The 25,045-nt window shown below is 42.6% G+C and overlaps 1 protein-coding gene across 1 annotated transcript in view; it reads left to right on the plus strand.

Annotated features, from left to right (window-relative positions):
• Positions 1-880: 880 nt before the first annotated feature.
• ccdc6b (coiled-coil domain containing 6b) overlaps positions 881-25,045 on the plus strand; it is an 88,872-nt gene continuing 64,707 nt past the window's right edge. The window contains exon 1 of the mRNA XM_072478887.1: positions 881-1,174. Coding sequence (XP_072334988.1) covers positions 917-1,174 — 258 coding nt within the window. The 5' untranslated portion in view covers positions 881-916. The remainder of the gene's footprint in view (positions 1,175-25,045) is intronic.

Raw genomic sequence — 25,045 nt, forward strand, 5'->3', positions numbered from 1 at the left:
CCTTCAGTGGCCTCCCTATCTCTGTAATCTACTTATGGCCTACAATCCTTTGTGATATCTGTGCTCCTTGCTTCCTGGTCTCTTGAGCATTTCTGATTTTAATTGCTTCGTTCTTGGTGGCTGCGACTTGGCCCAAAGATCTGGAATTCCCTCCCTAAACGTCTCCACATCCCGGCCCTGCTTTAAGATGCTCCTCGCAACCTGCCACCTGCCCAAACTTTAGTCATCTCCATCAATATGGCCTCAACTTACCTGAAGCAAGGTGGGGGCAGCACCTCCGCCAATCATGTTGTGGCCCCTCTGTCAGGCCCCGCCTCCTAACAGATCCAGGTCATAGAATCATAGACGTTACAATGCAGAAGGAGGCCATTTGGCCCATCGAGTCTGCACTGGCCCTTGGAAAGAGCACCCTACTTAAGCCCACACGTCCACCCTATTCCCTGAACCCAGTAACCCCACCTAACCTTTTTTTTGGACACAAAGGGCAATTTAGCTTGGCCAATCCACCTAACCTGCATATCTTTGGACTGTGGGAGGAAACCGGAGCACCCGGAGGAAACCCAGGCAGACACTGGGAGAACGTGCAGACTCCGCACAGACAGTGACCCAAGCCAGGAATCGAACCTGGGACCTTGGCGCTGTGGAGCCACAGTGCTAACCACTGTGCTACCGTACTACCCTGTTGCAGGCCCCATCCCTTCCCGTTGGCTCTGCCTCTCCACTCAGCTCCCTCACTCGTCCTGCCCTATTTAGGGCCACGCCCCCACCGCACTGGGATCCGCCCCTTTCTAGCCCCACCCCTCCTCATACCACGCCCCCAGGGCACCGCCCCCTGCCTCACGCTCCGCCTTTACTCCTGGCCCCGCCCCGACCCCGCCCCTCCAGCCGGGGATCCGGCAGCGAGCGGGCCTCCAACATGGCGGACAGCGCCAGCGAGAGCGACACGGACGCGGCGGGCAGCTCCTCTGCGCTGCCGCCCTCCAACTCCTCGGCTGACCAGTCTTCCAAGGCGGGCATCGTGATCTCGGCCTCCAAGCTGGAGGAGCTGAGTAACCGGCTCGCCTCGCTGCAGCAGGAGAACAAGGTGCTGAAGATCGAGTTGGAGACCTACAAGCTCAAGTGCAAGGCCCTGCAGGAGGAGAACCGCGACCTGCGCAAGGCGAGCGTCACCATCGTAAGTCAGGCCGCGGCCCCCCTTCACCGGACCGGCCCCTCTGCTGCTTCTCCCCCCTCCCCGAGGGCCTACTCCGGATCCCGGCCTCTGGAATGGAGTCGGGCGAGTGCCCGTGAGGCTGGGCCCCAGGGGTTGGCCAGGGTGGCAGTCCCTCGGGACGCTCAGTGCCCAGGGAGGAGACAGGGAGAGACTGCAGCACCTTGGGGATCTGCACTGCAGTCACTGAAGGTGCCCTGTGCCTACCTTTTCTTGCTGGCACTAATTCCTCATTGTTTTCTTATTGGCGACCCATGATCCTGCCTTTATCCAATATACTGAAAAGAGCAGCAACAGGTGCTTTGAGGAGGCTGTGTGTGTGTGTGTGTGATTTTGCCAGGTTTCAGCCCTGTTTTGGGACCAGGAGAGCATTAAATGAAAAATGCTTTTCTGATTTGCAACCCAAGTGCGTGTGACAAGCCATCTCCCAAGAACAGGAATGTGTAGCAGCTGACACACGTTGCAGTAAACTGTGGCTGCCGCTGGCAAACGTCTTATAATTCAAAAAGAAAGACTTGTGCTGGCCATAGTGGTTGGGTTGCTTTTTCAAAACAAGTGGCATGGAAAAAGCTGTCACGGGGCGGGGTGCGCCTGTTAACTTAATGTTCCTTTGTTCATATTGCGTAAAGTTGTAAGTGCTGCCCTCTAAAACTGAAGGTATAATTCACCATTTGAAGCATCATGTTACAGTTGTAGGGGCGTCCATTTTTTTGTTGTGGTCAACATGTAGTTCCATATTTCTGCACCCCTTCTGTCCAATTCTGTTCCGTGTGCAATGGACTTCCGATCGTATTGCCATTCCAGAGAGGACTATTTGGACTGTAGAGATTCGGTTGACACAGTAAAGAAGCACTTGACCCGGGGGTGGGTGGGGTGGTGGTGAAGATACTGATCCTCTCGTAGTACTTCAATTGGAAAAGATTATAGGTTGTGTGCAGTGTTTTCAGTGCTTACAACATTAACTGAGCACAGTACGAAGCCTTACAACACCAGGTTAAAGTCCAACAGGTTTGTTTCGATGTCACTAGCTTTCGGAGCGCTGCTCCTTCCTCAGGTGAATGAAGAGGCCTCTTCATTCACCTGAGGAAGGAGCAGCGCTCTGAAAGCTAGTGACATCGAAACAAACCTGTTGGACTTTAACCTGGTGTTGTAAGACTTCGTACTGTGCTCACCCCAGTCCAACGCCGGCATCTCCACATCAACATTAACTGAGGTGTGGTACTGCTGTTTATAGGTCTCCGCTTCAATGTGTTAGATTTAAGAGCTGAGATAAACTTCTGTGCAGAAACCTTTTGTTCTGTATTACGGAAATTTATACAACTGAAATGGCTATTTGGCCCAATTGGTCTTTGTTGTTCAAGCTCCAAATGGGCCTACTCCTTATTCTAACTCTACCAACATATCCTTCACAGTGTTTCCCCTGGTGTGTGTGCAGAATGTTTAGGAGAGGACTGGACTTAAAAAATAAAATGGCCAGGGTCTGAATTGGAAGCATGGCAGCGTGCAATTTGACACCACAGGCCTCCGTGTTGGTTCCCCACTCAGGCTGCCCACTTTCAAAATGGCTCAGAATTGATTTGGCTGCCCGCCAGCAAACAGTAGGTAGCCAATTGAGGCCAACTAAATTTACTTAATCGGCCTTTTAAGACCCTGTTCCCAAAATTGCATGGATTTCCGGGTGGCAATGCAGGCATCCCATTTTTCTGAGCCAACGTGGTGGGCTCAGGATAGAGGGCATAGTGGTTTATGCAAAGCCCCTGTCTCAGAACAATAATGGCCACCAAGCCAGAGATGCAACCACTTGCTGTCTACTGTTTTATGTCTGGGTAACTGGTACTTAAAGAAAAATACCTTGATTGGTTCTTGTCCTTCGATGTATCCATCTTCAGATTGGCTGCTCCCACCTTGCACGGTGAGTATAGGGAATGCTGGAAGGCCTCTCGTTCTCTCCAGTCTTGGGAGTTTGTCCATCCTCCCTGATTGGACGAAGACCCCACTCCCTGGTTTCTATTTGGTTGGGGCATTGGACTTTGTGGTGGGCATGCAGCTTTAGGATCATGCTTGGCTCTCCATTGCTGATTGAAAATTAGTCCCTCGAGTCGTGGCTCCTAACTGGAAGAGAGCGTCATTAAATTTGCAACAAGCACTTGTTATGGATTTAAGTACACGGAGAGCAGCTATATCTTTATTTCTGACAGCTACTTATGAGCATGACCGAAAGAGGCCTGTTGGAAACTTGGATTGTTCATTGAGAACCGTTGAAATTCTTGCTTCCCCAGAGTCACCAGCTGTTAGGAATTTCCGATGCATGACATTGCCAGACAGTGGGCCATGTTCGAGAATATTGTTAAGTAACCTGCCCCTCTCCTTCCCTATCTCTATTCATCATTGATCTCTATGGGATAAGTGAAATCCATTGCATTTTGCTGAAAATTGCAATTGAGACGGGATGGACAGAAATTTAATCTTGCTCAATTCAACTTCTGGATGAAAACTCTGATTATTTTCATTGAAACTTGGAACGTCTGGAATGGGATACAGATTAAAAGCAGAATAATCTTGATGTTCTGGAATAGAATGGTCATGCCTGATTTGCGATACTCCAGATGCTGATACAGCAGCTTTTGTTCGTCACTTAGTAAAAATGTGTTTTGTTGTAAACTTTGACTTGGACTGTGTGTTCCTGGTCGGATTTGAAAAGATTGCGACCTCAGTAGACTTGAGAATCTCCTTGATTTCATTATCCTCCCCGGCTCTGACACCACGTCCCCAGCCTTGGTCTGTATCTTCGATATTTCCCTGGACGCGGCCTGCCTCCGCAGCTGGTGTGCGGCTGGCCTTCTCCCCATACTCAAATTGCACCCCTCTTGCCCTACGCAGTTGCCCTAAGCCCTCCCGTTGTCAGCCTATCAAACTGTCCCTGCAACTTTTCCTTCCTCGCCAATCCCTCCGCGGTGGGCACCCTCGAATGCTCCCTGTCCACCACCACTATCTCGCTCACTAGACTGCCATGTTCCTCCCTTGTTTCCCCATCCGCACATGCCTTAAAATAATTTCCCCTGGACTACTGCCTTCAGTACTTCCCAAAACATGGCCTCCCCTCCCCGTTCTGATTCAACTCCACATAATCCTTACTCGCCGCTCGCACCTCATCACAAAAACCTCCACCCGTCAACAACCCTGTATCAAATCTCCACCTCTGCTCTCGTCCCGATCTCAACCGAATCTCCAGCCAGTGGGCGCATGGTCCGAGATAACCATCCCCGCATACTCTGCCCCCTCCACCCCAACCAAAATCTCCTGGCTCACTACAAAGTAATCAATCCTCGAATACACCTTATGGAAGTGTGAAAAGAAGGAATATTCCCTCCTCCCTGGTTTCTGAAAGTGCCAGGGATCCACCATACCCATCCTTTCCATAACCCCTCCTCAGCTCTCTTGCCATTTGTACCCTACCCATTGACCTGCAGCTCAATCTATCTACCCTTGCCTCTAGAACACAGTTAAAATCTCCTCCCATGATCAACTGGCGCGTGGCCAAATCCGGGATCGCTGGCAGCAACCCCCTCATAAAACCCACATCATCCCAATTTGGGGCATACACATTCACCAACATCACCAGTGCCCCTTCCAATACCCCATTCACAATCACATATCTCCCACCGGATCCCTCACCTCCTTTGCACTCTCAAATCTCATTTTTTGCTCATTAAAATCGCCTCCCCTGGATTTAGAATCAAATCCCGAGTGGAAGACCTGCCCTGCCCACCCCTTCCTTAACCTAACCTGGTCCTTCACACGAAGGTGTGTCTCCTGCAGACTAACCCGCTTTCAAGCTCCAGTGATGCGCGAACACCCGCAATCTTTTAACCAGCCCATTCAGTCCCCGGACGTTCCACATTACCAGCTTTACCGGAGGCTTACGCCTCCAATCCCCTCTACATGTGTCATTTTTCCGCAACCAGTTTTTAAAATAATTTGGCGGACTCGATCCCGAAGCCAAAGCTTAAAGCAAGGTACCTGCCAGTAATTTGTAAGCAGGCAGTAATTAAGAGAGGATTTCATAGAGGTTTACTGTAAGTATAACAGGGGAGGAGTAGCAGACATCAAGTTGTGGCAGAATTGATCATTATACTATCATTTCAATTTTTAGTGGTTGCAGAATTTCTTTTACATATAATCGTATTTACTGAGAAACATGGAGAAAATTATATTTCAAGTTTCCTTGAGTCTGAGTTTTAGCTGAGTAACTATGTCCCATGGAATTTCTGACATGCTGTGGAGCAACACATGGTTCTAAAATGTTTGGACAGGGTTGATGTTGAGAATTATAGATCTCGCGTAAGTTAATAAGTTGGAGTGTAATTTTCATTAGTCTAAAGGTTTGTGGAATGAAAAAATAAGGAATGTAAGGTTTCCATTTTTTAATGTGCTCCTGTATTTATACAAGTGAAATGTCAATGTTCATTTGGCATGGAAAACCTGGTGGAATACTCCTACATGTAGAAACACAGAATCAGTTATTGCCTGTGGGTGGTTTTCTAGGGTTGGGCAGTTGCATGTGATGGCTGTGTTTGCATTTAAGTCTGTCCAGATGCACAGGAATAAGCTCCTGTATGGATGTCTTTGGAGAGCCTTGTCAAGAAGGGAGGTTACTCTGGGCACCCTGCTAACAGAATTGTCTTGAAGTCATTTCAGGGCGGAATATTGTCTAATATGAAAATGAAATACTTTGAGCAAAACAAAAATACCCTATATTTTCATTTCCCTTCATTTGGAATTCCAGGAAAATGCAAACATCTATGTTACAGGTTGACATGCAAATCCTTTCCTCTAAGCCCTCTTTTTAAAGTAAGATGGTAGCTGCCTTTTTGCCATTGTAGTTTTGATTGGCTCTTGTAGGCTTTTGCATTGGACATTTTACAGTTCTCTACAACTTTGGGGTAAAATTATTGAATTTATTTGAAGTGTCCAGTGCAGCAACTTAGACTGAAAGTTTAGATGAAATAAGCAAGTAAAATACAATTACTTTTGCTTCTTCACTGAATCATTCTGGGAATCTTAAAGGGGAGCTACATCAGAGTGTAATGAATTTTCAAATCCAAAACTACACTCAAGTGAATGTTGAATTATAAATAAGAAACTCAATTACTGCTTAATTTCAGTTGGTCGATAGGACTTGTCCTTTGCCAGGATAAATAGCTGAGGTATACCACTTCCAGTCTTCCTTAATACAAACCAGCAAATTACCAACTGTAATTGAAAATGTCTTCTCGAGAATTTAAAGAGCTATAGCGCCTACATACTCAGTTTGTTCTTGTGTAAAATGGCATTTTGCTAAAATAAATACTATTTTTGCTGTTGGCACTTTCCTCGTGATCAGCATTAGCAAGCACTCCCTTCCTATAAAACAGACCTATCCCTTTACCTGCCTGGCATTTAGATAACTTATCGTGACTCCAAGAATCAAACAGAAAATCATTGAATTTTAGTATTATTAGTTATATCATGTACCCTGATGTGCTTTTGACTTTGAAAATTTTGGAAATAAATATTGTATTGGACAGTGTCACAGGCTACAAATAAACAATAACTGGATTAATGGATAGAGTCAAGGGTACCTGTAGCTTTCCATCAGTTTCAACAAAAAAAAAAGCTTTCCATCCGTTTCAGGGTTAATTATTCCTCATCAAAAGTTTGTTGTTTAGGTAAACTGGACTGAGCATACAATTCCTGAAATGTTAAATAGTTATGTAACAGTATCTCAGACCTGCCTAATCCTCAGAAGATTTCCAATAGATTACCCAATTTGAATAAAGACACACCAACATTTGGTATAAAAGAAAAAGTATATATTAAATTCATAAAGACCCTAGATACAAACAAAGTCCACAAGCTGCTTGTGCAGTTTTTGGATTGAATAGTTTGGTGGCTCCTTTGGTATATGGGCAAGTTTAGGGGCTTTGTATATTAAAAGAAGTTAGACCATTTTCTTTTAGCAAGCAATACCACGTGCATCTAATTACTTGTGCTTCTTGACTGAAAGAAAGAAGTGAATATCATGTGCATCATAAATACTTTGTTTTATTATGGGATGATTCTGGAAAGAAGCACTTCATGCTCCCTAACTTAATCCTTGGCCTACAGCTCTAGACTGTTATCAATTTTGCAGATTTCAGAAAGGAAGATTATCATGTATCGAAGTTCTTTGAGGTGATAGACAGTGGATGTAATGTACATGACTTTCCAGAAAGTCATTGATAAGTTACCATCCAAGAGACTTGTTGAAGAATTCGAGGTTGAACTGAATTAAAAATTGTTCTGGAAAATCTTCTGTTCACTGTGTATCCGTTATTAGAGCGTGAGTGAGTGGCAAATTTGCAACTATTATTAGAATACGAGGGCAAATGCATGCTGTAAGGGGATAATGAGATAACGGAATGGACAAAGCAGCGACAATTGAATTTTCTTAAATGTGTGGTCATACAGTTTGCCCATGAGAAAAAAAAATCATTGGGAGAACAGAGGGCAGGTTCATGTCTACAGATTGTTAAAAGGGGCATCTTAAGTTGCTAAAGCCATTCAGCCCCTCAAGCCGGTGTCCAATCCATCAGATTGTGACTCATATGTATCTTAACTCCATCTAAGTGTCTTGGATTTATAACCCTTAATACACTTGCCCTACATGAGTTTATCAAACTTGTATTTGAAATTTTCATTCAGCCTAGCCCTTCAGCTTCTCAGATTTCCGATATCTTCTCATATTTCCGATGTTTGAAGATTGTGCTTCCCAAAGTCACTGCTGAACAGCCTGACTTTTATGGTCATACCCTCTTGTGCTGGACTGCCCTACTTGAGAAAATAGTTCCTCTCCTATTTACCTCTCAACTCCTTTAATAATCCTGTTTGGACTAATGACCCATGCTGCTTCCCACGTATGGACAGATACAATAAAGATGCAACAGATAAACAGATGTCACAGAGTGGAACATAAATGCACACATTGAAGTTTTAAAATTAACCAGAAGCTTTAATATTTCAACCAGACTGGCCACTTACCACGTGAATGAAACTTAGGGTAACTGGTCCGTGAAGACCAGAGAGATCCCAGCATAGAATCATAGAATTTACAGTGCAGAAGGAGAGGCCAATCGGCCCATCGAGTCTGCACCGACCCTTGGAAAGAACACGCCTCTTAATCCCACGCCTCCACCCTATCCCCGTAACCCAGCAACCTTACCCAACCATTTTGGACATTAAGGGCAATTTAGCATGGCCAATCCACCTAACCTGCACATCTTTGGACTGTGGGAGGATATCGGAGCACCCGGAGGAAACCCACGCAGATAAGGGGAGAACGGGTAGACTCCACACAGACAGTGACCAAAGCCGGGAATCGAACCTGGGACACTGGAAATGTGAAGCAACAGTGCTAGCCACTGTGCCACATGTGGTTAAAAGTGAAAGCAGTTGGTGAAAAAGGTGAAATCAGAAATGCTGCACAGGTTGGCCATCACGCCAAGTATGTATTTAAAATTGAAACAGGGGAATAGGGAGGAAAACCAGAAAACACAATCCTAGTTGGTGTCTCTAGGTGGAAATGAGCACTGATCTGTGTCAATCCTAGTCAAAATTCCTCAAAAACAACGTGACGACATTTTCTGTTCCCATTGGCTGTTAAATATGGTGGGGTGGTAAGCTGTAGAAAATTCTGCTTGTCAGGCAAGAATCACTCCGCTTGCAAATGGAAATAGATTTGATTGTAATTAGACGAGCAGCTAAAATGGGACTAATGTCAAGAATGACTTTTAGCGTATCAGTGTGTTGCTGTTCTAAGTACATTGCCATCATAATAGCTCTTGCCAATTATGAGGGAATCTATCTCGTTTGCAATATTGGTTTAATTTTCTTTGATACTCAGCTGTTGCATTTAGCCCAAGTAAATTTTCTGACCAAGTATTATGTAGCTTGGCAAGAGGTATCTTCCACCTTTTTCATGATGTAAAATGTACATTGACTGCAATGAGGCGAGCATGTAGTGGTGAAGTGAACTTCCCAGTTGAACTCGAGTGAAAAGACCGCAAACAATAATAAGCACGTTGTACAGTGTGATGGAAGCAGAGCCCCACCATGTGTTGAAAGTGTCAGAAATATATTGGCTTGTATATGAGCTAATGCGAATTTAATAACTCTTAACAATGTCTGCGATGTAGTTCCCTGGGTGTGGAGGAGAACAAATAATCAAAACCTGTTGGTATCACTTCCCAAAGCAAAACTATTTGGCTGAGGTTTGTCATTTTTCAAATGTTAATGCATGCAACTTTGTTGTCTCCTGTCACAGTAAGAATGCATTCTGTTGGGGCTAGATGTCAATCAAATGGCACTCGAGGCAACAGCGAGACTGCTGTTCCCACATTATCTAAACTTAAAGAAATGCTTAATATTGTTATTGCTTTACTGCTGGGAAAATGTCCCTTTGAGTTTCAAACATGCCAGTCTGGGTATAGATAAGTTTGTAACTTGGCCGCAAGCCTGTGTAAAAGTTCCTTGCTACAGAACATCAATACCAGTCACAATGGCTGAGAGGGGTCCGTTAACTTATAAGTTTCAAGCACTTTGCATATTGTGTAAGTCAAGTAATGAATTTAGATTTCTTGCTGTTTCTGCATTTGTGTAACTAGCTTGCTGGGAAACCAATTTTTCCCTTGGGTAGGATTGTGATTGACCGCACTTGGTCTCCAGTATATAACCTATGGTCAAAGATTCATTGTTCTGTGGCAGCTATTTGTGGCACTTATAAGGCTGCAAATTGCACGAGGGGCAGGTGTACTGCTGTGCATGCGAGTCTAGGCTGCATTGTTGAGATTGTTACACTAAGTATGAAAGCTCCTCAAATTATGTCCCATGAAATCAGACCAGCACCCTACATTCCTGTATTTCCTTTTGCAAGTGAAACGTGTTAATATAGCACTGTCTTTGCTTTCTTTCATCGCCCTCTAGTTTGTTGTTTCACCGTATTTCAGTTGATGCGCACTTAATGAGGCATATTTTTGAGTCTCCAGAGAGAACCTGAGTCTTTTCTCCCTCGCTATCAGGATTGCACGTAAAATCAGTTGATGGATTTTCAGTTCATTACCTGTTGAACATGGTACAGCACAAAGCCGAATTGTCTGCAATTGGTTTAATTTAGTTTGAAAATCCAAAGCTTCAGACTGTTGGATTGGGGCGATGGCAGTGACTCTTCTAATATTGTATTTAACCTATGGGAACAGAAAAGTGAGTTTTACTCGACCTCCAGCCCATTGTTTCCCCAATATCGGAGTGTTTGATATCCACACCAAATGACTAAAATGGAATGTCCTATCCCCATCTAACATTCCTCGCCTTGCTAATGTAAAAAAAATTTACAAGACCGTTTTTAAAAAACAAAGTGACATCTGATTTGAAAAATTCAGGGAATCAGAAAAATTGAAGTAGTCAAAATTAACCAACAAGCTCTTACTAAAGCTTGTTCAGAAAAGTTTCTGGGTAAATTGTGAAGTAACAGTGAAATATATTTCAGTGTTCCATTATCACATTGTGAAAGATGTACAGTGGCTGTCATTGACTAGCACTTGTATATTACTGGAATAACAAAATGTTTCCAAATGCATCTCAAAGTGTGAAATATTTGCTATTTTCCAAGTGAATAATAGGGATATCACAGACCCATTTTGTACATTCGTCTCGATAGTGTGATAACTGCAGCCTGTCCCAGAAATAAAGTAAATTGAAGGATATTGTATAAGTTCAAGCTATGAGGCAGAGTTGATCAAGCATTTATAACGATGTCATAAATTCTAAATTCAGCTTAAGTAGTTAGTCTGTGTCATCCTATATCCAAGATTTGTGAAGTCCTTGGAATACACTTGAATCCGTATGCTAATGAGAAGTTAGCTTATTTGAAATTTTATCTTGTGAGTTGGGGGGTGTTTTGGCAAATGCAAATAAAACCTAGCATCAGCAATTAAATTAATTTTTTAAATTAAGGTGCTGTTACATTGTGCGACTTGCAAAGCAGCAGTTGTGATTTTATCTTGTGTGTTAGGTGTATTTGCAGAAAAAAGTTGTACTTTGACTGCTATGGCATTCATAAGCTTAAAAGTGCTACGCTTGCAAAGGTCAGTCAGTAAACATTCATCGCATAGCAGTGATAGTTGATGCTTGCTTGTAAAGTGCATTCAGGGGTGCCGAACCTTGCCAAATACTAAAATTCATCCCACCCTTGACACATTTTTCATCATCCATCTTCCCCTTTTATGAGTTACTTATGGCAAATCTTGTGATGAGATTTTTTTAGCGCAGTAATTGATTACTAAGCAAGAACTCCTGATAGACCAGTGATTCTTTTAAATGCCGTTGAAATTTGCAGTTCTGTAAATGTTTTATACCCCCTCTCCCCCATATCACGTGCATTTTATTGAAAGTCCTACTTAGCTGGAGGAGAGAGGTAAAACTGAACTGTCTCACAAATATAGACAAGTACAGCTGTAAGTAAGGACTTCGGATTACAGGCAGGTATCGATGAAATGATGGAATGGGGACTCACTAGGCAGATATTTTTGCTTGCAGGTAGTTGTAGTTAGGTGGGAGCAAAGCCAAGCACATGTACAGCATCCAGGGTTGCATACTCAAAGCTGGAGCAAGGATGGGAGTGTTGCTGTGAATTAATATTTTGAAGGCCAACCACAAATGTCACAAGGCGATTACAAAAGTAAACAGTGCCAGCATGTATTGCTAGGATTCACTCCCTGAGATCCTGACTCCCAACTGCTTCAAATTGCCTACACTAAACCTTCAAAGCTTTTTACCGTTCAAGTACCTCCAGTTGCTAAGCAATGCCCACGTGCTTTTTATGCCTTTTGTTTATTTTTCACACCGTAGCCCCCTCTTAAGCATTAACAGCATGGATCTGACGATAGTGAGCAAGCTGGTGCAAGGAATATACTTCTCACTGCTGCCCTCTGTTGGATGCCCTGAGTCGAATCCACTCTTGTGTGGCAAGTTGCGTTTCCAAAGAATAATCCAGGGTCTCCACTCTTCATCATGTGCATTAGTGACTTGGGTGAATAATTCAAAAGTTGTATATCTAAGTTTGCACATGATGGCAAGTTTGGAGTCACAGTCAGTTGTGTGGATGGGAGCAGAGAGTTACAAATGGACAATACAGAGGAAGCCAAAATTGTGGTGTTTGCAGTGTACCATGGAGAAGTGTGAGGTCATCCACTTTGGATTGCAGACACAATGGAATATTTTCTGAATAGTGAGAAATGAGGCCCTGTAGAAGAGCAAAGCATTTGGATGTCAGATATAGAAATCATGGGACACTTGTGCTCAGATACAAATCATAATGAGAAAGTCAATAGTCCATTAGTTTACCTCAAGGGGACTAGAATCCATCGTTAAACAGATCCTTTGTCAGACCCCATCTGGGATTCTGTGGGCAGTTTAGGGCAATGAATCCCAGGATACATATATTGACTTTGGAGAGGGTTCAATTTGTTCAGCTTGGAAGATTTAATGTTTGGTATAGTTGAGCTGCTTAAATTGATGTGGGATTTACTGGGGTAGATACAGAGGAAAATAGTTCTCTGGGGACACCATCTTAAGATTTGGACTAGCCTGTTCAGGAATCAAATCAAGGCGCACTTGTTACACACAGGGTAGCAGAAATCTTGGTATTCTTTCCCAAAAATGTTTGGTTGCTCAGTGTTAATTGGAAGTTTTGTAGGATTTTCAAGGGACACTGATCGGACGCATTGTAAATGGAACTGAGATAGTGAGTTGCCATGATCTAATAGAATAGTGGAACAGGCCCAAGGGACTGTTTGTCTCCGATTGTTATAATTTGTAATGTGCACTAAAAATGTTCATTGTTTAAATTCATGGGCATTTTAAGCAACTTATAGTCTCAAGTGAATTTTGCATGGCGCCTTGCTTTCAAGTGGGAGCAAACTACAGAGATGGTTATTTGTTTAGAATGACAGCATATTGTATCTTCTCCTATGCTGAAAATCACTGTTTTCATTTTACATTAGTTCAACATTATAACATAGTATCTCCTTGTAATTTGCTAAGTGCACATAAGCTCAGCTCCTTATCTTGTGACAGTAACCAAGCTGTAACCAAATTACCACACCTCAAAACAACAGGAATACAGTTTTGGAACAGAGGCTGGGTTCCGAATGTTTGCAATTATGTTCATCAAAGAGAATTATTAGACTTATGTAATAGAAAATTGGGTGCAACAGTTCAGTTGCATTGTGTCTGCAGGTGCCATAAATGAGTAATGTTACATATTCTAACATTGTGACCATCAATAAACTGATGTAAATTAATGTACTTGCCGTGGATCGCCTCTCATTCTTCTAAAATTGACAGCATGTAACTCGCGTCTCCCAGGGTTCCGCTGGTGCTTCAACTTTTCTCTATTTGTAAATGACTTGGATGAAGCAGTAGAAAGTCATATATCTTAAGTTTTCTGTTCACACTATAAAGCGGCACAGTAAGTAGTGCAGATTGGAGCAGAAAGGTGCAAAGCAGCATTAATAGGTTATGAGTAAAACTAGCAGCTGCAGTTCTGTGGGCACATGCAAGGTATTGACCGTGGACTCCAGAAAGATAGATCAGAGCAGTTTCTAAATAAGCTGGGAACTCTGGGTGAGCAGAAAGATTTAGGAGTTCAAGTACAGAAGTCTCACTAAATGCTGGTGGAAAGGCATAAAAATATTAAGAGTCCAGAGGTCTAGTTAGATTCCATCTGGAGTACTGTATTTAGTTCTGGAAATATATATTGGCTTTTAAGGGGTGGGAGGAATGATGTAGGGACTTAATGGGTTCACATATGAGGAGATGTTGCATAGACTATCTTGAATATAGAAAACCAAGTGGCAGTCTAATTGAGGTGATTAACATGACAAATAAATTGATAGATTTTATTTATTTTCCCTATTTCCGCTGATAGAATCCGAGAACAAAGGCAGAGTTTAAATAAGCAAAACAGACCTGCTGAGCTTTTCCATTGTCCTCTGTTCTTGTGACATTATTTAAAGTTAGACTATTCAGAAATGATGTCAGGAAGAACTTTACATAAAGGTAACAGAAATCATAAACTCTTCCCTAAAAAGGTGTTGGGGCTAAGGGTCAATTGGAAATTTCAAACCTGAGACTGATAGATTTTTGTTAGACGTTAAAGGTTATGGAACCAAGGCAGGTAAATGGACTTGGTTTCATGTCGGCTACGATCCAATTAAATGGCAGAGCAGGCTGATTGGACTAATCTTCTTTCAAAGATAAATCTGTACCTGCCTTGGCAGTCAGTTTGCTCCTTTATTTGAATAATATTGTGGGTTTTGCCCTTGGCACTCACATACTTTCTGTCTAACGGCAGTATTGCAGCCATTGCTCTGGTTCTCTTGTTAAATGGTTTTCCTGGCTGCTGGGCCATTTTACCTGCCGCTGCCTGCTCCTTAGATGGCTCATTGTCTCATTGCCCACTTCCTTTGCAGTACTACAGTCTTCTCCATAGCGCTTCTCTACATTCATACTAATCAACCTCTTGACCACCTTGTCTTAAATTAATCTTTATGAATCAAAGCTATTTCCCCTGGTGCAGGTTTGCCGAACAAGGGGGCATAACCTTAAGATGACCAATTAATTCAAGATATATTAGAAGAAGCATGCAGCAACTCTCACTATTGTGACTTGGAACTATATCATTGTTCCTTCACTCTTGCTGGGTCAAAATCATGGAACTTCCACCTCAATTGCATTGTAAAGAAGAAGGCTCACTTCCACCTTCTGAAATTCCAGTTAGAGATAGAAAGTAAAGTGATGCCCACACCCTGCGAATGAAGAAAAATAATCGCTAATCTTCCTTTAGCCTCCAGCTCCATCCTGACGTTCTTCAGTGACTGGTTTATTTTATTTTCTTCACTCGTGGCCCCCTCCCATGTTCCTCGCTTTTCTGCATTCCATCAAGTGAACACCATATAATCTGGTTTGATTAAGAATTTTGAAAAACAGCATGGATTTATTAAGGGCAAAGTGTTTTTTTGATGATGCTACAGAGGATGTTGATGAGGGTAATGCGGTTGATGTGATCTACATGGACTTTCAAAAGGCATTTGACCAAGTCCTACATAACAGGCTTGTCAGCAAAGTGAGAGCAAATGGAATAAAAAGGGCAGTGGCAGCATGGATACAAAGTTGATCGAGTGACAGGAAACAGTAGTGGTAGAGAGTGGTATTTTTCATACTGAGGAAGATATATAGTGGGGTTCCACATGGGTAGATGTTAGGACCCCTGCTTTTTTGATGTGTATTGATAATCCAGACCCGAGAGAAGAGGACACAATTTCAAAATGTGTGGCTGAGACAAAACTTGGAAGTATTGTGAACTGTGAAGAAGATGATGATTGGTTTCAAAACGATGTGGGCAGACTGATGGAATGGGCGGACAAATGCAATTTAATATTGGGCGGACAAATGCAATTCAATACACAAGTGTGAAATGTTTCAATTTGGTAGGAAGTACGAGAAGAGACAATATAAAATAAGAGTTTAATTTTAAAGAGGGTGCAGGAACAGAAGGACTGTGGTTGCTTATGTGCATAAGTCATTGAAGGTGGCAGGTCAAGTTGAGAAAGTGGCTAAGGTGGCATTTGGGATCCTGCGCATAGCTATAAAGACAGGTATAGGTACAAAAGTAAGCAAGTAATGATAAACCTGAATAAAACACTTAGGCTCAACTGGAGTGTTTTGTCCAATTCTGGGCACCACACCTTATGTAGGATGTGAAAGCATTAGGAGTGGGTGCAGAAAGGATTTACAAGAATAGTTCAAGGGATGAAGGTCTTCAGTTATTTGGATTAATTGACAGAAGACCAGATTAAGAAGAGATTTGATAGAGGTGTTCAAAGTCCTGGTGGGTCTGGACAAACTAGATGGGTAGAAACTGTTCCCATGGGTGGAAGGATCGAGGACCAGAAGACACAGAATCGTGGAAAATAGAAGCAGGAGGAGGCCATTCTGTCCTTTGAGCCTGCTCCCCCATTCATTATGATCACGGCCAGTCATCCAGTTCAATACCCATCCCGCCTTCCCCCACATATCCCTTTAGCCCCAAGAGCTACATCTAATTCCTTCTTGAAATTACACAATGTTTTGGCTTCAACTACTTTCTGTGGTAGTGAATTCCACAGGTTTACCTCTCTGGGTGAAGAAATTCGCTTTGCCTCAGTCCTAAATGGTTTACCCCTTAGCCTCAAACTATGGCCCCTAGTTCTGGACTCCCCGACCAACAGGAACATTCTTTCTGAATCTACCATGTCTCCTCCTGTTAGAATTTTGAAAGTTTCCATGAGATCCCCTCTCACTCTTCTAAACTCCAATGAATATAATCCTATCCAACTTAGTCTTTCCTCATACGACAGTCCCACCATCCCAGGAATCAGCCTGGTAAACCTTTGCTGCATTCCCTCCAAAGCAAGAACATCCTTCCTCAGATAAGGACACCAAAACAGCACACAATAGCCTCACCAATGCCCTATACAATTGCAGTAAAACATCTCTATTCCTGTGCTCACATCCTCTCGCTATGAAGGCCAACATACTATTTTCGTTATTTACTGCCTGCTTTGCCTACATGCTTACTTTCAGAGACTGATACACGAGGACACTAAAGGTCTCGCTGAGTATCCACCTCTCATTTGCACCCATTGAAACAATAATCTGCCTTTCTAATTTTGCTACCGAAGCGGATATTGATGAAAGATAATTGACAAAAGAAGCAATGGCACCATGAGGAAAATGCTTTCTATTTGTTGGAAAAAGAGACCTGCTGCTGAAGCTTTTTGTTTGTACTCATGAGGACAGACCCAAAAATGTATCCTGCACATGAAAATGGTGCTAATTGGTTGGAACCTTTTCTCATACCGTATTAATTGGTGCTTTTGAAATTTGGCATTTTTGCGTTGTCATAGATGAACGCGAGAGAAAACGTTTGAACTGCATGTCTTTTCTTTCACATCCAGTTCTATACTCCCAAAATCTTTTGTACACAGTGAGGGATTCCGATCTGGAACACACTGCAGAAATTGTGGAGGAGGCTGATTTAATTGAGTGTTTCAGGTAATTATCCAATTCTCTTTTGAAGAGAAAAATTGCAGGGAAAAGACAAGAGTGGATGAGATGAGTTGCTCTTGTGAAGAGTTGGCTGAATGGCCTCCTGTGCTGTGACCATTCTATGGTTATATTCCATGTATCAATTAAAATTTTGTGTGTCAGTGAGACAAAGAATTGAATGAAGTGAAGATGAACAGTACTTGGCTAGAAAAAAGCAATATACAGTGAGATGAAACAATTGCTTCAAATTACTCTCTTTGCACCCCGTGACACTCTAGCTGACACCCGTGCCTAATTCTTGGTTCCTCTTTTCACAGTCTTAATTCATTAATTTTCTACATTCATTGAGTTGAAGAATGCACTTAATTTGGACTCCCATTGCGCATCACCACATGGAATTGACCTGTGGGTTTAATAATTGAGTGGCCTGTCTAGTAGGTGAAGTGGATAGGGATTAATGAACTGTAAATACTGATTTGATCTAACCCTCCGATTCATTGAACACCCGTCCGTGAAAACTCACTTTACTGGAGTAGATTTGATCTGTCCTCTTTCCATTTTGGGTTTAAATACTTCCCAATGCTGTTTCTGTTTTGCTTTTCATTTTAAGCTCTTTTTCATCTTGCTGTGTATTGCATTTTCTCATGATGTACCCTTGTCCTTCACTTCTCTTTCCTCTATAGCTGTCATATTAAATCTAACTATATTGTGATTGCTGCCGCTTCAAATGTTTCTCTACTTTTAGTTGACCTACTTATTCTACTTCATTTCTTGAAACTTGGTGATGGAATAGTTCCTCCTTTGTGGAGTTGCAACACATTGACTAAGAAACAGCTGGCTCAAACCACCATTTTCCTTATCCCATCTGTTATATTTACAGGTGTTAATTATTCAAAGACACTTTGAGCACTCCTGTTTAGTTTGAAATTTAATCCTCCGATTCACTGCCCATTAATTAGTCTGTAGTATACTCCCAGTAACATGACAAATCTTTTCTATTCTGCTAAATCTGAAGAAGTACCTTTGGACCACGTCTCTGTTAACATTGCTCTGGTGCAATGATTATTAGAGACACATCACTATTCCTTCCCTCCTAACACTCCTGAACGTTTTATATTCAGTTGTATTTGTCAGTCCTGTCCTACTGCAAGGAGACTTCGATTGGTTGTGATTTTTTTTTTTGTTATATATTTTTTCCATTGTACAATTATTGTAGGTTTCCAATATTGTTTCATACCCTGTTCCTTTTTTTAGTGCCATCTTGCATAATGAATGAAAATGAAATGAAATGAATGAAAACGAAATGAAAATCGCTTATTGTCACAAGTAGGCTTCAATGAAGTTACTGTGAAAAGCCCCTCGTCGCCACATTCCGGCGCCTGTTCGGGGAGGCTGGTACGGGAATCGAACCGTGCTGCTGGCCTGCCTTGGTCTGCTTTAAAAGCCAGCAATTTAGCCCAGTGTGCTAAACCAGCCCCTGTATTTAATGTATTTTTAAAATGTGTGAGGCTCCCTGAGCCCCTCTAATATGTTGCCTACATAACACATCTTTCCCTTCTTTGCCCACCCCGTGCACTGGCATTTTCCCCAATTCCTGCCATACTCTTGTTTGGCTTTTCCCTCATATCAATAGCTAACCTCCTGTCGGGTTCTCCCTTTCAGGGCTGCTCCAAGTGAAGATTTCTGGTCATTACCGTTCACTCTTGCCCCTGAAATGCTTCCAATGCACCAGGAATCTGGAAGCTCCCACCTCCAACTGTACATTTCCCTACCAATTTTGACTTCCTGTACTGGTCGTAATCCTAAGGTCCTGTTTCCTAACCTGCCCCTTAATTTAAAATCTCTTTTTGCAGGGCCAGAAACTATTCTGCCTGATCGGTTACTTTCAGGCTGTTCTTTTCAAAGATGTAAAGTATTTTGGAGCATTTTGTTCTGTTAAAAGTGTTCTAGGCGTAGATTTATTTGTATGGACAGTTTAAACATTCAATTTCAAATTCAGAACCCTTTTTACAGGCTAGCCTGTAGATGGAGCTGGAGAACTAGATTTTCTTCAAAAGAAGCAGATTGCTCCTTCGCCATTGTTGCCAGAATTAGCCACACAATGTGAGGGACAAAGTACAGCTGGTTTCAACCACAAGTTGTACTGTGAAAGCTAGTATTGGGACCCTCCCATTTCCTCTCCCCAAAACTGCCTCATTAGCTATTTTAGAAGCAGTTTCTATGTTTGAAATGGATGTTTGTCCTTATTGTTTGGTCTTTTTTGTATGACAGTGGCTAGAATCCAGTGGATTAAGAACTTGAGAAATAGAAGCAGGAGTAGGCCACCAGGCCCTTCAAGCCTGTCCAGTTATTCAATTTAATCATGGCTGATCATTTTTTAAATTCGTTCTTGGGATGAGGGCATTGCTGGCTGGGCCATTATTTGTTGCCCATCCCTAATTGCCCTTGAACTGAGTGGCTTGCGAGGCCATTTCAGTGGGGGGAGTTAAGAGTCAACTGTGTCGCGGTGGGGGTCTGGAGTCACGTGTAGGCCAGACCGGGTAAGGATGCTGGATTTCCTTCCCTGAAGGACATTAGTGAACCAAATGAGTTTTTTTATGACAATTGGCAATGGTTTCATGGTCGTTAAACTTTTAATTCCAGATTTTTTTTATTGAATTCAAATTTCACCATCTGCCATGGTTGGATTCGCACCTGGGACCCAGAGCATTACCCTGGGTCTCTGGATTACTAGTCCATTGACAATACCACTACGCCACCCCCGCCCCTATGCTGGCCTCGACTCCTTTTCTATGCCATTTCCCCATAGCTCTCTACTCCGTGATCTATAAATATTTATCCACCACTTTAAATGCTTCTAATGATCCATCCTCCACCACCCTCCGGGGCTGAGAATTCTAAAGATTAAGGAAGGAATTGCAGCCGGCTAGGAACAGAGTTTAAGCTCCTTGCTTTTGGCAGGACAGGAAAAATGAAAAGTAGCAAAGCAGCAGGACCGGATAAGATAACAGCAGAATTATAGTGCTGCCCAGGTGACTTTTGGGTCCAGATCCCGAGCGAGCTACTCTGTTGTTGCGGTGAGGGAGAGAATCTTAAGGGCATAGGGGCAAAGGATTTTGGGACCAATATTCAAAGGAAAGGGAGGCATTCAAGATTTCAAAAACTAAGGAGGTAAAACCAAAGATTGAGAGAAAAAAAGTGGAAATCTATGAAGGTCAGTTTGGTTTCTGTTGGGGAAAAAGCACCACTGATTCTATATTTGTTTTGAGACAAGTGATGGACAAATATTGGGAAGGCCAATGCAGCATGAGGATTGTATTTGTTTGTCCAGAGAAAATTTATGACTGGGTGCCTAGGGAGGATGTCTGTCATTGTGCTAGATTTGTGGAGTTTTTGATAAGTGCGCACGACTATCACAGGGCATGTATAAAGAGTGTCGGACAAGAGTAAAAAGTAGTGTGGGGGAAGAGTGAGAGTTTTGAAGATAAAGTTGCATGGCACTAAAGATCAGCATTGAGCCTCTTCCTCTTCCTAATTGTCGTGGATGTTCCAACTGAACAAGTGAAATGGAAAGTGCCATGGTCATTGACATTGAGCTATTTGGTGGGGATGATAACATGATTGAGTCTCTGGAGCAAAGTACTGGGAGATAGGGATATGAAGACCCCATTTAGGGACTGTCAGTTTGAGCACTGGGTAGAGGATTAGTCATAGTGAATCATAGAATTTACAGTGCAGTCAAGATCAACCTTGTTACATAGTGCAGAAACTTGTGCAACATCAAGAAGAGAAGAACAACGACTAATACTAATGAGATATGAATGCTGAGGCAGGTGTGAGGAATAATGAGAAAGGACAAGAATAGGGACTATCGCATCAGCGGATCGGAGAAGATTGGTGGAGCATCGGAGCGAGTAACCAAGGAGTTATTGAAATGGTCTGGTCATCTGTGGAAAGAGAGAGGAAATGTGGTGAAGCAAATGATGGAGATGGGACCGCCAAGAAGGAGAAGAGGAAGGCCGAAGACCAGATGGACCCGTGCAGTGGTGAGAGTTAAAAGCACCGGAATTGGAAGAGGAATGGGAGACTGACCGGAAGAGATAGGGAACAGGGATTAACTAGCATTCTGACCCTTAATAAAACAGGAGAAACCAAAAAAGGATGCTGCTGCTGTTAATGGAAGTATAGTAGAAACCAACATTGTGAAAAGAAGTTTGTTAAAGATTAAATGTAAGAACATTTTTTGCATAGATTGAGACTGGAGTGCAGTTGCTGAGTTCATGTTTGCCATAAAGACCATCAGCTGTTTGGGAATTGACTACAAGGAGAATTCTGTACTTTGATTGGTGTCATAAGGTCTTGTACAAGCAAACAGATGGTCGCAATCATTTTGTGCTGCACTGAAGACTCAGTATGGCTTATTGTTATGCATCAGAGAATACATTCTTGCTAGTCCTGCGACACGTGATGTGTAGTAACGTCGGCAGGGTGTTTGCGTGGGCTTTGGGCAGATCGTCATCTTGATTATATGAATAATACCCTTAATAAACCTCTGAGTGTTTTACAAGAATTCAGAGTGCGGGCACCTCCATGCCTTGGCAGCAAAGAATAGAACAGAAGAAAAATATGGTGTTGAGGATTTGGACCAGAGAACACTGGCTACGGGGATTGACGCAAGCATGCAGACATCGGAGGACCTGAAGGTCACAACATTTCTCAGCTCAGTTGGTCTTAAAGCGTTTATGCTGCTACAGAATCTAGTTCACCCAGCAAAACAAGAGAAAAGTCCTATATTAAATTAATTAAAATCTTGGAGGGATAGTTCTCTCCTAAACTTTTACTGAGTGCATAAATGTTTCGGTTCCATCGCCTTAGTCAGGAAGAAGGTGAAAGCATTTTATAGTTCATTGTGTCTTTAAGAAGATTAGCTAAATATTGTGAATTTGGTACAACACTTGTTGATACTCTTCGTGACAGGCTGGTTTGGAGACTCCACAGTGAAGCTATTCAGAGGAAGCTGCTTATTGTGTGATTTAACTAAAAGCTGCTGTGGAAGTTGCCACAACTATGGAGCAAGCAATGAGAGAAGTTTAACAGAAAGGGGCTGGAGTATAGATCCACAAAATGGATACCTGCAGGAACAAGCTCCAAAGGTGCAAATAGGTCACTGTTGTATATAGGTTGGGCATTCAGCGGGGGAGTGCTGGAGTAAAACAAATACATGCAAGAACGGTGGCAAGAAGAGCCACATTGCCAAGGCATGTTGGGCTCAAATCTTTGACACCAGGAAGGTGCAAGAAGCAAAACACAATTTAGTCATGTCTGCAAATTAGTGGATGAAGCTGAAGATCACAATAGCTAGTGAAACTGAGCGACTGCAAGAGCTAAAGCTAGGTGTTTTGTCAATGTAGGGCGATCAGCAACCTTTCTGCCATATCCAAAACTTGAAATTAAAATAGAAATCGATACGGATGCAGCAGTATCGCTAATACCTGAGACAACTTATCATCAAAAGCTGAAGTATCTGCCTTTAAAACCGTCAAATGTGATCCTAAGGACACACACTGAAAAGGATTTGCCATTAAAAGGATGCATTATAGTGAAAGTAAAAGCAAATGGGCAGATGGCGAAGCTGCCTCTTCATGTTGTCTGTGGAAACTTTCCTGCTCTATTTGGCAGAGCATGGTAGTGGAATCAACTTGTAACAACTTCTGAAGTATGAGAAGGTGTTCGAAGATTTGCTGGGCTCTGAGACTGGAATTGGGGTACACCTAAAAATCAAGCCAGGCAGCATACCCAGATGTCTCAAAACTAGAACATTACCATATGCCTCAGGCCTAAAGTTGAAGAACCAGAAAGATTAGTACGAACAAAGGTCATTGAACCTGTTGCGGGGTGGCGCAGTGGTTAGCATGGCTGCCTCAGGGCACCAAGGACCTTGATTCGATCCTGGCCCCAGGTCACTGTCCGTGTTTCCACATTCTCCCTGTGTCCACGCGGGCCTCACCCCCACAACCCAAAATGGATAGGTGGATTGGTCACGCTAAATTGCCCCTTAATTGGAAAAAAATTAATTAGGTACTTTTTTAAGAAAAAAGAACCTGTTGCTACAATTGATTAGCCAACACCAATCATTCCTGCAGTAAAATGTGATGCCTCAGTGAGAATATTTGAGATCAGAGTAACCACTCACCATCGTAACGTACCTTATCAAATGTCTAGGTCTGTTTCATTAAAGAAGACTTTCTTTTGAAACATCTGCAGCTACTTGTTTTCATAGATCCCTGGATCAAATGGGTTGACTGAGTGCAATGTTATTTATATAAAATACTCATCACCGGTTCGAGTGAACAGGAGCACTGGAGAATTTGGAAGCTGTCCTGACGTGTTTACAGAGCCACTACCTGAGAGTTAAAAAGGAACAATGTGACTTTTTCAAGACATCCATAAATTACCTTGCTCCTATTATTGACAAAGGTGGTTTACACAAAGAGCCGAGAAAATGTCAGCAATCTTAAAAGCACCATGCCCTCAAAATGTGACCCAATTAGGTAGTTTTTAGGATTAATTATTATGGTAAATTTGTGCTGAATTTAGCAATACATTTGAAGCCTTTACAAGCTTTGCTATGTGTCAAACATGCATCGCACTGGTCAGAAGAATGTGAAAATGCACACAATGAAGTGAAAGAAGCTATACTGAAGTCAGAGCTGTTGGTTCATTATAATAAAAAGATGTAGTTGCAACTAGCTTGTGATGCCTCACCTTGTGGGGTTGGTGCAGTCATCTCACACATTGTCTTCAGGAGAGGAGCAATAGCACTTGCTTCGTTCACTCTTACTAGCAGAGAAATGAATTCCGCTCAGCTAGGAAAAGAAGCTTTGAGCATCATTTTCGGTGGAAGAAGGTTTCATCGACCCTTGACTGCAATCTTTGGGCCATATGAAAGATATGCTGCCTTTGGCAGCTTTTGCCAAGATGGTCATTGATATTGTCGGCACACACCTACGATATCCAGTTGCGCAAGCCAGAGCAGCATGCAAATGCTGACGCTTTATCACGATTGCATGACCCACCCAGAAGAAAATTTTGTCCATATTTAAAATTTCTCACTCATGGATGGTGCACCTGTGACTTCATCTCAAGTTCAAAGAACTGATCCGTTTATGGAAAAGGTGATGGACTTGGTCCAAATAGGAACAGTCTGACGTTCATAGGAAAAATCCAGATCTCAACCCCTACACCACATGGAGACTTGAGTTGACAGAATAGAATGGATTCTATTGTGGGGAATCAGTGTGATTATTCCTCTGTGTGTGTGTGTAGTAGTAGAGCCCTTGACCAACTACATGAGGGACATCCTGGTGTGCTAAGGATGAAGGAATTGGCATGGAGTTATTTTTGGCAGCCAGGATTTGATCCTCAAATTGAAGAGAAAGTTGGGTCATGCCAATCTTGTGCAAAACTAAGGAACACTCCACAGTTACATCCATGGGAATGGCTGACACAGCCATGGCAGAGAATACATATCGATTATGCTGGTCCATTGGAGGGTCACATGTTCTTAGTGACTGTGGACACAAAAAATGGCCAGAAGTCGTGATAATGCATCAATGGTGACTGAGCAGATTATTGAGAAACGAGACATAATATTCTCGAGTGGAACACTGG

Source organism: Scyliorhinus torazame, chromosome 16, assembly GCF_047496885.1.
Source record: "Scyliorhinus torazame isolate Kashiwa2021f chromosome 16, sScyTor2.1, whole genome shotgun sequence".
NCBI classification, from domain to species: Eukaryota; Metazoa; Chordata; class Chondrichthyes; order Carcharhiniformes; family Scyliorhinidae; genus Scyliorhinus; species Scyliorhinus torazame.